Source organism: Cavia porcellus, unplaced genomic scaffold (assembly GCF_034190915.1).
Source record: "Cavia porcellus strain 051 isolate PalLab524CR breed Dunkin Hartley unplaced genomic scaffold, mCavPor4.1 scaffold_4, whole genome shotgun sequence".
Classification (NCBI taxonomy): domain Eukaryota; kingdom Metazoa; phylum Chordata; class Mammalia; order Rodentia; family Caviidae; genus Cavia; species Cavia porcellus.
Genome location: NW_026947487.1, coordinates 100,592,932 through 100,607,805, shown reverse-complemented (window position 1 = coordinate 100,607,805; position 14,874 = coordinate 100,592,932). Strand labels below are relative to the sequence as shown.

At 51.3% G+C, this 14,874-nt stretch overlaps 2 protein-coding genes across 7 annotated transcripts in view; one reads left to right on the top strand and one right to left on the bottom strand.

Moving 5' to 3' along the window:
* Positions 1-3,851: 3,851 nt before the first annotated feature.
* Positions 3,852-11,015, top strand: Esrp2 (epithelial splicing regulatory protein 2). 2 transcript variants are annotated; one of them, XM_013154819.2, is made up of 15 exons: positions 3,852-4,249; positions 4,335-4,463; positions 5,931-6,044; positions 6,152-6,266; positions 6,596-6,694; positions 6,902-6,956; positions 7,029-7,136; positions 7,209-7,341; positions 7,421-7,463; positions 7,780-8,081; positions 8,199-8,411; positions 8,511-8,709; positions 8,833-9,019; positions 9,368-9,533; positions 9,612-11,015. In XM_013154819.2, the coding sequence occupies exons 1-15, from the start codon at positions 4,046-4,048 to the stop codon at positions 9,699-9,701; spliced, it is 2,157 nt and encodes a 718-aa protein (XP_013010273.1). In that variant the 5' UTR covers positions 3,852-4,045; the 3' UTR covers positions 9,702-11,015. The 2 variants fall into 2 exon arrangements, with proteins under 2 accessions (XP_013010273.1, XP_003472048.1); XM_003472000.3 differs by having other exon boundaries at positions 3,854-4,249; positions 7,026-7,136.
* Nfatc3 (nuclear factor of activated T cells 3) overlaps positions 10,802-14,874 on the bottom strand; it is a 142,218-nt gene continuing 138,145 nt past the window's right edge. For all 5 annotated transcript variants that reach the window (XM_063247541.1, XM_063247542.1, XM_063247543.1 and 2 more), the window contains one exon: positions 10,802-13,682. In XM_063247541.1, the coding sequence (XP_063103611.1) occupies positions 13,622-13,682 (61 nt within the window). In that variant the 3' untranslated portion in view covers positions 10,802-13,621. The remainder of the gene's footprint in view (positions 13,683-14,874) is intronic.

Sequence of the window (14,874 nt, the reverse complement as noted above, 5' to 3'; positions counted from 1 at the left end):
ACAGGAGGACCTCTGTGAGTTTGAGATTAGCTTGGGCTGTATAGTGAGTTTAAGACCAGTCTGAACTACACAGTGAGACCCTGTCTCACAAAACAAAAATCCAAAAAGCAACAGAAGGTAAGTTACCCAGAATCCAACCCTCCCTTTAATGGTTGATATATTGTGGCACCTTGAGTTTAGCCAGTTAACTAAGGGAATTAGCATGGGGCTAAGGTCTTTACTTTGTGGACATCCTCATTGTGTGCAAGAGGAGGGCAGGAGATGGTGTGAGTGCTGTACTTGGTGGGGGTTACCCTGCTTACAACCTAACGGAGGAAAAGAGCTTGCTTGTCCCCTTTTGCTCCTGTTGCTTTTCCTATCTTCTGCTGCCTTGAACTGTTGCCCCTGCTGCTTTGGAGCCAACTATTTATGAACTGACACCTCCACAAACTGTGAGCTAAATAAACCTCTCCTTTCTTAATTTTGAGTGTTGGGTGTTTTGTCCCTGTAACCAGAAAAATGTAACCAAGACTCTCCACCCCGCCAAACAAAACAAAACGTCAAAACCAATCAAACAAAAAGCCCTGTAGCCTTAAGACACAAAAGTTACTCAAATCTTTTTCTCTTCTAGGAAACTCTCAAAAATATTCCTAAAGATCTTTTTACAATATGCTTATAAGCCTATAAAACCAGGAGCTACATCTGTCCCTTTACAGCTGTAAATTGCTTTTCCTCCACCCCCAAGGAGGCGGTAATATTGGTGGGCAGCATCTCCAACTTCACCTACATGTAGATGGCTCATACTGTAACCCGACAGACAGGAGAATACACATCGTGGTTCACCCCTGTTGAAGACCTCCCCTTAAAGTACTCCGTCTTGCACGCCCTCGGGGGCAAGGTTATCCGCACTGCTCCTCGCCGTCTGATGTTGGTCAGAGCTAGCGCGCCCTCTGGTGGGCACTTGGCGATGATTGTGCAAAGTCGTGGAAATAGGAAACCAGAGTAGGGTGGCAGAGAAGCGCGGTAGCAACTCTGCAGGCTCAGATCAAAAGCTGCAGCAGTGAGGTCAGCTGGTAGCCGCTGGACCGCTAAGATGCGGCAGATAGGTCCGACTCGGCCTGTGTGGGCCCCAAGAGTAACACCTAGGGGTCGAATCTTGTTCCATTAGGAAGCGTTTTTTGGCTAAAAAGCAAAGGAAGACAGACAGTGCTTTTTCACCACTCCTTTTCACTAAAATTGCAGGAGGTCCCCGACCCTGTGTCGGTCCGGGCTTTCTCTGGAGACTGCCTTTAGAAATCTAGCCCCGGGGCTGGGGATTTAGCTCAGCGGCGTAAGCGCCTGCCTTGCAAGCAGGCAGTCGTGAGTTCGATCCCTGGTACCGATAAACAAATCTAGCCCCAAGGACTATGTGTGGCCCATGGGATGATGGATCCTTTGCTCCATCTGGAGTGCGGTTCGTAAAAGCCTTGTGCTGGGCCACTGGGCCTTTGCTTATCTCTCTTACTACTCATGCTCCAAGAAGCTTTAGAAGCAGGTTGGGGGAAGGGGACATTTATCAATGCAGTATAGAAATTTCTAATTACAGAAGGGATCCTTATTACTGAGGGAGGTGTTTGTTTTGAGACAGCCTTGATATACAGCCCAGGCTGTACCATAGTGATCTTCCTGCATCAGCCTGTGGTATAGTGTGCTGAGATTACAGGTGTGCATCACCATTCCCCACCGGTACCTTGAAAGGTAAAAATGAGGAGAAGCAGAGGCCCGCTATGAAGGGGGCTTACTGATGGAACACCCAAAGGCAGGGGTAGTGACACCATTCACTCATTGAGTGGCAGGCATTCACTGGGTGTCAGTCTGCCCTCCAGAATCAGATGTTTGAGAAAGATGTAAGTTGATAATGTGCAGAGAGGCACATAATAGTTGTTTTGGAATAATAGGGCCACTCAAAGAACCCATTTGAAAGTGAGGAACTTAGCAAAGAGGCACCCAAGTACTGTATTGGGAAGTCTTGGTAATAAGAGGTTGGGGAAATCGCCTTATACTGGTAACTTGGTACTTTGGGCTCATCATCCAGCCAAGATCTGTACACGTGTCAGTGTCTCTCCAGTGGGAAAAAGATAAGGACAACCAGGGGTCCCACAATGGAGAGGTCACTGGAGGGGTTCTCCGGATGTTGGACGTCCAGCAGAGCTGACCAAAGAAGAATCTACCTCAACGGCTACAGGTTCAACGAATGAGGGCGCTAGGTGGAGCTAGACCGAGATAAACAGTGCCTGTAAAGTACCCGGAAGCGGTCCTAAAGGAGCGGATGCTCAGATGAGGAGCAATACGCACCAGGGGTTTTAGGAACCGGGTGGTTGTTGTGGGGTTGGGTGGGACAGGTGAGGGAAAGTTGGCTGGGGAGCGTGGCCCAGGCCTGACGCAGGATCGGTCTGGCGTGGCGGGGTGATCTACCTCGTGGCTGCGCCCAGCCGGGCGAGTAAATATTTAACATTCCAGGATCATTGGAGGCGGGGCCGAAAAAAGCGAAGCTCTCCACCACCCCCCTTCCCCCACCTCCGCCTGATTGCTTAGTGCTTGAGGGGGTGGGGGACGCACTCGCGAGCCGGTGCTGGTATTGACAGTCTTTAGAGCGATTCTCTAGGCCAAGGCAAAGTGCTGTTAGTCCGAGGCCACTTGACAAGAGGTCCACTTTCCATATATCCCCGATCGCCGTGTCCCGGTGCGAGGCACTTCCGTCTCGGACGCTGCTGTACGACAAGGCTCTCTGACCCCGGGCTGCGGCCCTTTCCCAGGGCGCGAGCTGGGCATGTAACAGGGGTTCTGCTCTCTTGTCCACGGCCCCTCTTTTACACATGCACTAGGTGCGACTTCAGCCTCAGACTCAGGCCGAGTTTGGCAATCCCATGTCCTCTTTGCCCCTTGGGAAAGGCTGGAGGCCCCTTTTCCCGCCGAATTACTAGTTTTTCGATCATATAAATGGGAGAATTTGGGACCGTACAGGACAGCCCGGAAACGCGCTCTTAAGGTGTATCACCAAGCTGCCCGGGGCAAAAGAGGGGTGTTGGAGAATGGACGATGGAGATGGCTCCGTAGCTCGTAAGCTCACTTCCCCAGGTGACCGGAGGGTCGACAGTGACACAAAGAGGCAGGCCCTCCACGTAGAAGAAGGCTGAGGCTCCAGGCCGCCACCACCCAGCTCAGTCTCGTCTAGGCTGCAGCTCTCGGGGTCCCGGGGAAGAGGCGGTTCCTCGGTGGCCCCTTCCCCAACGTCAAGGCCTTGGCACTCTGGCCCACTCTAACCGCGCTGTGCCCCGCGGGCACTTCACTCGCCCAGGTTAGGGACGCCCTGGCACCTGTGTGGGCAAGTCCTTCCCTCTGATCTCCAGTGACCGCCCACAGCTCTTAGGTCCCCAGATCTCGGCCGCCCTCCTCTTCCCCCACCAACATCTGATGATTCCTCCCACAGGCCTCTGGGAGACGCCTGGTAACTCTCACCGCCCCCTCAGACGCTTGGTGACTTCCACCGGCCCCAAGCTGCCCGTCGTGACTCCCACACCACCTAGAAGGCCTCCTGTGGCTTCCATAGGTCCAGTGTGATCCTCACGAACTGGAGATGGAGAAAGCTCTGGTCTTGGACGTCCTTTTGCGGAGGCCCTCAGCCCCTGCGAGAGAAGGGGAGAGGGAGAGTGGGTTCGCCCCCGGAGTCAGACGGCACCAGAGCAGGAAGGGCCAAGGCAGGTTGCAAGCGCGCTTCCAGGCTGGGAGCGAGAGTACTTAAACCGCGGGCTGGGTTTTGGCCCTGCCCCAAGGATCCCGGGGCCGCCCCCGGTCACGTGGCCCGCGGGGCCGCCAGGTAACTCTCGGAGAGAGCTGGAGGCCGGCATCCGCCCAGCCCGGCGCCGCGGGCGGGTCTCAGCAGCGCCCACTGCCTCAGCCGGGGCCGCAGGTGCCGCCCCCAACACACCGCGTCCCGCCCAAACTCAGCCGTGCTGGCCGTCGGACGGTGTGTGCGTGCGCCTCGTCGGTCCGCGTGTGTGGCCGAGCGCCCCCTTCCTCCGCGGCCATGACTCCGCCGCCGCCGCCGCCGCCGCCGCCGCCCCCGGGCCCGGACCCATCCGCAGACTCCGCCGCAGACCCCTGTCCCGGGTCAGGATCTCTGGTTGTTCTGTTCGGGGCTACAGCCGGCGCTTTGGGGCCCGACCTGGGTTCCGATGAGACCGATTTAATCCTGCTAGTGTGGCAAGTGGTGGAGCCGCGAAGCCGCCAGGTAAGCTAGAAAGGAGCTAGCAGGAGTCGCCGGGAGACGTCAGGGCCCGAGAGCGCGGCGGCTGATCTTTCCTCACGGCTCGCAGGTGGGAACGCTGCACAAGTCGCTGGTTCGAGCCGAGGCAGCAGTACTGAGTCCACAGTGCCGCGAGGCGAGCGGCCTGAGCGCAGAAAGCCTGGCGCGGGCAGAGTCGCTGGACAAGGTGCTTCAGCAGGTGAGCGCCGCGGCCAGCGGGGGTGGAGGCTCAGCCGGGCCGCCGGGCCGGGAAGTTTCTCGGCTAGAGAGGCGGCAGGAGGCGAGGCCTGGCGCGCCGCGACCAACTGGCCGGGGCGGTAGGACAGGATCTTATTCGAAACTTTAGCTCCCGCATGTTGTGCCTGTGCCCGTGTACGCCGGCTACTCCCGGCAGCGCCTTGCTTTTCACCTTCCACCCCAGCCAACAGGGAAGGGAGGCTGAAACTCCTTAAGAACTTGCGGGGTCAGATTTTGGAGAGCAGCAGCAGTTGGACCGGGGGATCCAGACTTGGCCATAGGTCACCGGACCTTGCCGCCCGCATCCTGTGACCACCCACCAGCCCCCAGCCTGGGCGCTGCTGGAGTAGGGCGCAGGGCGGGCGGTGTCTGCCTCTGGGGCAGACGCGGCCAGGTGTAAGCTGCTGGTCTAGGCCTGTCCGGGTTGACCAGGCGTGGGTGCTGTCCGTACCCTGTCTGGGGGCCACCTGCAAAGTATTATTAAGGCCTGGGGTGGCCTCCCGACCTTGCCTGAACTGAGAGACAGTTTCCATTGCTGATTTGCCTTGTCTTTACTGCGGCACTCACCCTGTGACTGACTAGCTTTTGAGTGTAACGAGTGTAAGTGCTTTACAGGTAAATTTTTTTACGGGTGGTTCTTGAGGAAACACAAAGATGCCGAGTCTGAGCCTGTTTCAGGAGAGCTCCTGGCCTAGCCCCTCACCTTGGGAGGGTGCTAAAGAAAAGCTGAGTGCCTTGCGCTACCAGCCTCAGGTTGTAAGTGTCCAGAATTGGCAGGAGCAGGGATGGGGGTGGCAGCTGAGTCTGTGATTAGGGATTGTACCACTTATACTGAGTGAGGACAAGTCTGGGGGAGGGGCTGGGCAGCCTGCGCAGCGCACCCCCTCTATGAGCAAACAGCTCAGTGCCGGCTGGTCATAGGTTGTGGGTCAAAGCTCATGCTGCCCCTGGTGTCCAAGTGCAGAGCCCTGTCCTTGGAGTTTCTGCCTCCCATGGTTGGTCAGACCTAGAGGCGGGGCTGCCATTGACCATGAGCCTTCTGGCCTTCAGGCAGGCCTGGGCCTCCCCCACCTGTCTGAGGGTGGTGCCTAGTCAGGGACAGGTTTAACCTGCTTAGCCCTGCCCCTTCCCACCTGCTTGTCTGATTCCACCAGGTGTTTGCTCTGGCCCCACTCCAGACTCCTGTAGTGTGTGAGAGGGGCTTGGGTTATATGTGGCTGCCCTGATTTGGCTTGGGATAGGTGTAAGAGATTGCTGGGCTAGGACCCAGAGGTAGGCCTAGTAGGTGTGGCCTCCTCCTCCCCAAACAGGGTAGGGCTGAACATCTGGCTGAACCAGCTTTGCAGCTTGCATCCTCCTCCTACCCCAGTTCCTGCCTTCCCAGCTGTGAGTCTGTGCTTAAGTCCCTCTCCTCATTCTCTGTCCCTAGTTCTCACAGCTGGTGAACAGTGATGTGGCCCTGCTGGGTGGAGGCCCCTATGTGCTCTGCACGGATGGGCAACAGTTGTTACGACAGGTCTTGCATCCTGAGGCCTCCAGGAAGGTATGCCTGTGGGCACATGGCGGTCGGGCTCCCAAGGCTCCCATTATAGTCGGGGCAGGCAGGACTCCTCATTTCCCTCATTCATCCCCACTCCCATGTACCCCCAGAATCTGGTGCTCCCCGACACCTTCTTCTCCTTCTACGACCTCCGCAGAGAGTTCCATATGCAGCACCTGAGCACTTGCTCTGCCAGAGACCTCACAGTGGCCAGCATGGCACAGGGTATCTGACCCACAAGGGTTAAGGTGGAGGGTGTGCATGCTGCTGGGTGGGGTATAGAAATAAAGGCAAGTCTGCATTGTCTGCTGAATCCTGGAGGGTGCCTGTGTCTGTCGAAGCTGGAATGCATTTGGAATGTGGGCATATGTCTGTGTGTCTAGGCTGGGGACCTGCATGTGCATGCATGGACTAGATGGATACAAATGTTTGTTTTCGGGGATTCTGCATGTGTCTCTGGAGGGGACTTGGTCGCAGTTAAGATCGTAATTAGTACTGGATGCCCCAGTACATCTTACACTGGGATTTCTTCATTGTCACTTCTCTACTCATAGACTTGGGATTAGAGACAGATGCCACAGAGGATGACTTTGGGGTTTGGGAAGTGAAAACAATGGTGGCTGTCATCCTCCACCTGCTTGAAGGACCCAGTGGTAAGGTTCCCTTACTGTCTGTCACCTGCTCTCAGGGTTGGGTGAATGCCTATTATTTCCTCAGTGTTTTTGCTCACTTGTGATTTCTCTAAAAGAACACAAAGCCCCTTTGTCACCTCATCCCCCTCAACTGTCCTCTTTTTGCAGAGCTTGGTGGGGAGACCTCCTCCACCAGACCCTGCTGACTCCCATGCCATCTCCTCTCAGGTCAACTGTTTTTGAAGCCCGAGGTGGTAAAGCAGAAATATGAGACGGGGCCTTGGTGAGTGTGGGAGCAGGGTTGGGGGTGACACAAGTTGGACAGTTCTGACCCTGTGTCCTGTCCCTGCAGCAGCAAGGCTGATGTGGTAGATAGTGAGACTGTGGTACGGGCCCGTGGGTTGCCCTGGCAGTCATCAGACCAGGATGTGGCACGCTTCTTCAGAGGGCTCAACATTGCCAGGTGGGTGTGGCAGGGTGGGAGGGCTGAGAGGGCAGGTCTGCCTAGGAGGTACTAACAGTGCTGGCTTTGTAGGGGTGGTGTAGCACTCTGCCTCAATGCCCAGGGCCGCAGAAACGGCGAGGCCCTGATCCGCTTCACAGACAGGGAGCAGCGGGATCTAGCCCTGCAAAGACACAAGCACCACATGGGTGTCCGCTATATTGAGGTGGGACTTCGGGCAGGGAGTGGAGCAGGGCAAAGCTGAGTCAGGCCAGAGACCCATGGGCTGTTCACTGTACCCACAGGTCTATAAAGCAACAGGGGAAGAGTTTGTGAAGATTGCAGGGGGTAAGTGTGCTGCGAGCAGTATCTAACTCTCCCTGCTTCTTTTATTTTTTTGTGTGGTTCTGGGGATTTCACTGAACTACATCCGAAACCGTTTTGAGACAGGGTCTTGCGAAGGTGCCTAGGCTGAGCTTAAACTTTTGACCCTCCTGCCTCAGCCTCAGAGTTGCTGGGATTATACACATGTGCACTATGCCTTGCTGTCTTCCCTCCTTCTTGACGGTTGTTCCATTCCCTGGCATCTCTGTCTTTCTGCTCTTGGGGTGGGGGTTGGAAGTGCACAAATGAAGTCAGATGATTCCCATGCCTCTCAACACAGGCACATCACTAGAGGTAGCTCGTTTCTTGTCACGGGAAGACCAAGTGATCCTAAGACTTCGGGGACTGCCCTTCTCAGCTGGGCCAACAGATGTGCTAAGCTTCCTGGGGCCAGAGTGCCCAGTGACTGGGGGTGCTGATGGACTGCTCTTTGTGCGCCACCCTGATGGCAGGCCAACTGGTGATGCCTTTGCCCTCTTTGCCTGTGAGGAGCTGGCACAGGCTGCACTGCGAAGGCACAAGGGCATGCTGGGTAAGCGGTACATTGAACTCTTCCGGAGCACTGCAGCTGAGGTGCAGCAGGTAAGTGCCCAGGTGCCCAGGGATCCCATCCTCTAGCGGGCTGTTTTCCTAGGCTATACTTTTGGTCACTTGTGTTGGTGCTACCTGATGTGACAGACCTGTTCTATTCCTTACTAGGTCCTGAACCGCTATGCATCCAGCCCACTTCTTCCCTCACTGACAGCTCCACTGCTGCCCATCCCTTTTCCACTGGCAGCTGGGACTGGGAGGGACTGTGTACGCCTTCGAGGCTTGCCCTACACAGCCACCATTGAAGATATCCTGAGCTTTCTAGGGGAGGCAGCAGCAGACATCCAGCCCCATGGTGTACATATGGTACTCAACCAGCAGGTGAGGCTACTGCTAGGAGGGGTCACACGGGCAGGAAGGGGTGTGTTTGAGCAAGGCACTCTTCCACACCACAGAGTGTTTATAAGATGGTGTGCACAGGGCCGGCTATCTGGCGATGCCTTCATCCAGATGACATCGGCAGAGCGGGCCCTAGCAGCTGCTCAGCGTTGCCACAAGAAGATGATGAAGGAACGCTATGTGGAGGTGGTGCCCTGTTCTACAGAGGAGATGAGCCGTGTGCTGATGGGAGGAACCTTGAGCCGCAGTGGCATGTCCCCTCCGCCCTGCAAGCTGCCCTGTGAGCGCCTCAGGGTCTAGAGGAAGACATGGTGGGGGCTAGGCTACAGATGAGGACTCATTTCTAACTGCCCTACCAGGGCCTACTGGGCTCCATGCAGATGCACTTTCTACTTGTCTCTAGGCCTCTCACCACCCACCTATGGCACCTTCCAGCCCACCTCAGCCCTCATTCCCACTGAGACGGCAGCTCTGTATCCCACTTCAGCACTGTTCCCAGCTGCCAGGGTGTCTGCTGCCTCCACCCCTGTTGCCTACTACCCAGGGCCAGCCACTCAACTCTACATGAACTACACAGCCTACTACCCCAGGTATTCTGCTACAACTCCAGAGCCGCTGCCCATATGGGGTGGGATGGGGGCATAAGTCCTTTCTGGGCCAGATAACCTAAGGTCTACTGGACTCTTCTGCCTCTGCCTCCTGAGTGCTGGGATTACAGGCGTGCACCATCATGCCCGGCTTCTATTGGACTTTTACTCTGATAGGACAAAGAAGGGACAGGTGTTGGTTGGCTAATGCTAGCTACAAAATAGATTGGAAATGATGGTATAGAGGCCAGGCGTTTTAGGAAGGAAGAATTAAGCACAAGGTAGAGAGTGAAGAGATCTTGATCTGAGCTGTAAGTAGGATGTACTACTAAACCCCTCTTTCAATCCTAGCCCCCCAGTCTCTCCTACCACCGTGGGCTACCTTGCCACACCCCCTACTGCCCTGGGCTCTACTTCCACGTCAATGTTATCTCAGCCGGGAGCCCTGATCCGAATGCAGGGAGTCCCATACACAGCTGGCATAAAGGATCTGCTCAGTGTCTTCCAGGCCTACCAGGTGAGGTTGGATGGCTGGAGGGTTTGAGGACCTGGGTGACTCTAGAGCTCCTGTCCTAAATCTATGTCCCTTTTGCAGCTAGCCCCCGATGATTACACTACTCTGATGCCGGTTGGTGATCCACCTCGTCCTGTGTTACAAGCCCCCAAGGAGTGGGTGTGTTTGTAGGTGAGGAAGCCACAAACTAAGAGCTAGCTGATGTCTTCAGCTACCATACTTTTCCTGCATCCAGAGTATCTTCACTCCAGTGGCTTCTTTCTGGCTTGTCAAAGCTCTCAGAAGGCACCCAGAGAAGATCAAGCCCAGCACCATCCTCTAAGTATTCACTGCTTAATCTCTGCTTATTCACCCCAAAGATGACTACTCTGAAGGCAGGGCGGGGATGGAATGGGGATATCTTGTTCCCAGCAGCATGACTGGGCCTATTGAGTAGCACCTGGACAGCCTTTGATTTGTCCTGCTTAGGCCTTTACCTATGTGAGCCTTACAGGCTATCTAAATCCTGGTGCCTTCAATGTGTGACTCCCATAGAATCAGGGTCCAAGTCTGAGTAAGTATCACAATAATCTCTTCCCCATCCCCTCCTGTAGGAGTTAGGAGGGCAGAGGCAGTTCCTGTGCTCAGGACACTTAGATTTCAGAGACCATATTGTAACAGGTGGCCTCACCTAAGGATGCAGCCCCACTCCAACCAGGCCCAAGAAACACCCAAGTGGCAAAACCACAAAGTATTCTGGACTATGCTGCAGAATTGTCAGAGAACACTAGGGGGCAGGAGGACCCCACACGAAAACTCAGGCTTGAATTTTTAAAGAAAATTTTCTGCTAGCTTTTTTTTCCCCTTTCCTTTTTTGTGCTGGGTATTGAACCCAGGACCTGCTACATACTAGTCAGCTGCTCACTGCGCAACATCCCCAGTCCTTTTTAAGAAAGGATCTTGGTAGGTTGTCTGCATTGCCCTTGAATTTGTCGTTTTGCCTCAGCATCTCCAGTAGCTGGGATTACAGGCAAGCCCCACAGCCCAGCTTTTCTGCCAACTTCTTGCAACTCCTTGGGAATGCCAGTTCAGCAAACACCATGGAATGTCCATTATACCCATTAAAGGGTGCAGAACTCAAGCCTTAAGAATTTGAAACTACTCTCCAGTGTAAAATGAACAAAACTTCCTGACCAAGTGGACTTTTAAAAAGCCACAGAACCCTTAGCTTTGGCCCGTGAGTGAAGGGCTCCACACTAGCCTCAGGTGGAGAAAAACTCAGATTTCATGGAGACTGTTGATCTGTCACTGTTTATTATTTCAGCAGTATAATCGAGGAGCTTGAACAGCTGCCTCTTCCTTTTGTATTTGTGTAAGGAGCACTGAACTTCTATAAAAGGTTTTAAAATATAAAATGTACAAGAAAACACAATCTCAAGTGCTGTAAACATAACTGAAAACCAGTTTCTTTACTAAACATCCATTTTATAAAATACGAGGTTTCAACTTGTGCCTTTAAGATGACCATCTGTTCTAAATGTCACAAACAGCTTCATGGCCAGGCCCAGCAGAGGTCTGGTGATAATGGCTGGCCCTGGGTGGGGTGGGATGGACCCTGGGCAGCAGTACCACATGCAAACTCGACATCTGTTCCTTTTAAAGCTATTTTCAGCCATATTCCTCTGTATATCTCTAGTAAGCAGAAGGCTGCTTGTTCCATTTCCCATATAGCACAGGTCTGAGAGGGAAGGGTGTGTGCTACTATATGCCCAATTGCTGTGCTGCTACTAGAAATCAATTTGCATAGTCCAATGAATGTGTGCTTTAATACCACTCTGTTGCACAAAAATTTAACTTTTTATCTACAAAGCCAAAAAATATTGACTCTTACATGAAAGCTTTTACAAAGCTAATATAAAACTGCTTACATAGTATACAAAGCTCTATTTTAAAATTTAACTTTTATTTTAAATAGGAAAGCATTTCTAGTGCTACAGGCATCAAGGTATTTAAAAGGCATCAAAATTTGGTGCATAGCAACTCTGGATCATAGAGGCTTTTATTCTTGAGGGCAGCAAAGTAGCCCCTAGAGGGTTTTGCAAGACCCTATGTGAGGCAGCTACCCCAGGGACAAGAGGATAGAAGCAATTCTGGCCATGTCTCTGGAACTTTACCTGAGAGGCCAACCTCCTACCTTTCCAAAGGAAGCTGTGGACTTCCAACCAAGGCCTTGACGCAAATCTGACTATCCACATTCAGATACATAATCCACTTCCAAAGAAAATTTAAAACACATCTTTAAGAGAGGCCATAGTGATTTGTTGAATGATAAGACACTGTTCTCTATTTTTATGGGAGAAATTTAAAATGGCTTAAAAAAAAAAAAAAAAAAAGGCCATACTTCACACAGGATCAGCAGCTCCTACCTGGCTGATTAGAGGTGGTGACTAACATACCAGCTCTTTGCTCAGGCCTGACTTGACCTCAGTAAAGAATGTCCTGGTACCCAGGGCTACAATCCATCAAGTCTTCAACCAGCCCAACACACTGTCTCAGGTGTAGGCACTCAAAAAATTTGCTTTTTGAATAAAGTATATTATTTCATTTAAAAATGTGTACTACAAATGTCAGGGCTTTTGAAATAGGCCTGGAGATGAGTAACAAATCCCACTGGAGGCAGGCTTAAGGGCAGGATTTGGAAAAAGTGCCCAACCTGGGCACCTCCTTTGGTAGATAGCAGACTGGAGTTTCTGCTGGCCCCTGCCTTGGATGCCAGTCAGCAGCAGCACCAGGGCATCTTTGGTGTGGAGGGTAATGTCTATGATGCCACCTCATTTTAGACATGCCTCAATGTCTTCTGAAAAGGCTGGTTTTCAGGTCATCCACATGGGACAGGGTAGGCCAGAATGATTTCAAGCTGTAAACAGAATGGGAGATATGCTTTCCCATCTGGCATTCTGCATTTTCTCTGCCCATCCTGATGCATAGCTCATTTGTGTTTAGCTCCTGACACAGCTAGGTTGGCCTCTAGAATAGTTACAACTGCAACTGTTATAACTGAGCCATCAGGAGGCTGGCTTCAAAGGTAACAGAACCTGCAAAGGCAGATGTTCCCACTTGGAAAAGTATCTGGGGCCAGATAACACAAATAGAAAGAGCACTAGTTTTTAGGATGGTAAAAACATGGAAGTTTCCAAGCTAAAACTGCGTGGTGACTGCTTTCAAAGTCACCTTGCAAGTAGCCATTTTACCTATAATCCTGAAGGAAAAAAAGCAGTTTCAATATGGAGCCAGTAAGGAGAGACTGCAGGAAGAAGACCTAGAAAGTTATAAAATGGCTATGCTCTGGAATGTCTTTATATTCCAACACTTCAATGATGGAATGGTCTCTTGTCATTTTATCTAGCAACAATTTACTTTTTTTTTTTGTCTTTTTCTTTTTTATTGGTACCGGGGATCAAACTCACGACTGCATACTTGCAAGGCAGACGCTTATGCCGCTGAGCTAAATCCCCAGCCCCAACAATTTATAAAGAGTATGAGCTACATTTGGCTTTCTTTCCTATGAATCTATCTATGGCTTCAGGACACATGCTGAGTTTCTGAGGCATAGTAATGGGCTTAGGATAATTTTTTTTCCCATTTACCTCTGGAAGGTTTTATCAAAAGTTCCTATTTTTAAAGTATCAAAACTAAAGGGCCCTTCAAATGACCAGAAAATACAAATCACCAATCCCAGCTACACAACCAAGTCATCTGCAAAAGCAGCAGCTCTGAAAAGGAAAGCTTGCTGCATTCACACTCAAAGCACCCATCATATAAAAGTATCCTATTTAAATATAAAAAATGCAAAGCTCATTTTTCCACAGCCCATGCTGCTCTGATTCTTTTACAAAATCTAACCAAGGCCAGAGGTGGAGGAATGCCACTCTCTACAAATGCTGAGTCCAACCCTTGGCACCAGTCCTGAAGGTGAAAAGAGTTGGAAACTCGAGGTCCAAATGAGAAACATGCTGAGAAGTTGGTGAACACAAGGCTGCAGTAAGCACTGTCAGAGCCGGTCAGATCTTCCTCAATCCAGGGACTCAGGACCCAGGTGAGGAGCTTCTCTGCTAATCCTTGGGCCTTGGGAAACAGAAACCTGGGACATATCTCTCCCAATTATCTCGTTCACTGAAAAAGAAAAAAAAGGCAGAGTGGTTAGTGATCTCTGAGTGATACCATATGATCTATGCTGAGCTTTCTATTATTTGTACCCCTTGGCTTTTGGAAAAGGTAAAGGCAGCACTTGAAACTTGCTCCATAGCTCAGTGGCCTTCAAGACCAGTATCATTTGCCAAGAGGTTCTAGACTCCTTTCTCTCCCTCCCAATTCAGTTTGGCTGGGAAGAGGAATGGCTGAGAGAATAGGAAACTTCATTCATTCATTGAGACAGGGTCTTGCTATGTAGTTCAGGCTGGGCTTGAACTGGTGGCAATCTTTTTGCTTCAGCCTTTGGAGTGCTGGGATTACAGTGGTGTATCACCATGCCTGGCTTTTCTTTTTTAAAGGTTCTGGGGATTGAATTTAACACCTGATCACGAAGTTATACCCCTGGTCCTTTATTTTTCACTTTGAAACAAGGTCTTGCTAAGAGGCTGAATTGCCCAGGCTGGGCTCAAACTTGTGATCTTCCTCAGCCTTCCAGAGTGATGGAATCATAGACATGCAAGCCACCCTCCTTGGATTTTTTTTTTTTTTTTGAGATGGTGATTTCAGGCTAACCTTGATCTCAGGGTCTTGAGGTAGCTGTGATTACATGCATCATGCATGTTGGCAGAACAGAACAGAACAGAAAACATCCCTATCTTTACTCCAAAGGCTCATGCTCTACAACAGAACACAGGATACCTTTCAAGTAAAGTGTCTCTCTCAACCTAGCTTTTTCTTAATCTGAATTCCTTTGGAAAAGTTTTCTGGTTCCCATAGTGCCACCCTCTATATAAAGCAGATGAACATAAAAGATTTGACCAGAGCAAACCAGAGATTTGGGGGCTGTTTTGTTTTCCTATTCCAATAGGAGTACCCTTTATGCTTTATGATGTAGGGACATTTGCTTGTGGTCCTTTCCTCTGTGTGTGTGTGTGTGTGTGTGTGTGTGTGTGTGTGTGTCCGTCCTTTGTGACTGCATGCTCTTTCTGGTGATTTCTCTGATGCACTAAGTAATTCAGGGAGAATAATTCTCTGTGACACCCAGTGCAAAGAATTTCCATCTTTAGGAACCAATAAAGAAGGGAAAGAAAATCTCTGCTCTCCCAAATAATTGTTTCTTGTTTTTCAAGTAAAAATGTTATACTAATTTCACTCCTGGCTATATACACAATAA

Coding starts and splice junctions, on each gene's coding strand:
- Esrp2 (XM_003472000.3), top strand. CDS start 4,046: ATGACTCCGCCGCCGCCGCCGCCGCCGCCGCCGCCCCCGGGCCCGGAC. Junction 6,045..6,151: donor ATCCTGAGGCCTCCAGGAAG/GTATGCCTGTGG, acceptor ATGTACCCCCAG/AATCTGGTGCTCCCCGACAC. Junction 7,464..7,779: donor GTTTGTGAAGATTGCAGGGG/GTAAGTGTGCTG, acceptor CTCTCAACACAG/GCACATCACTAGAGGTAGCT.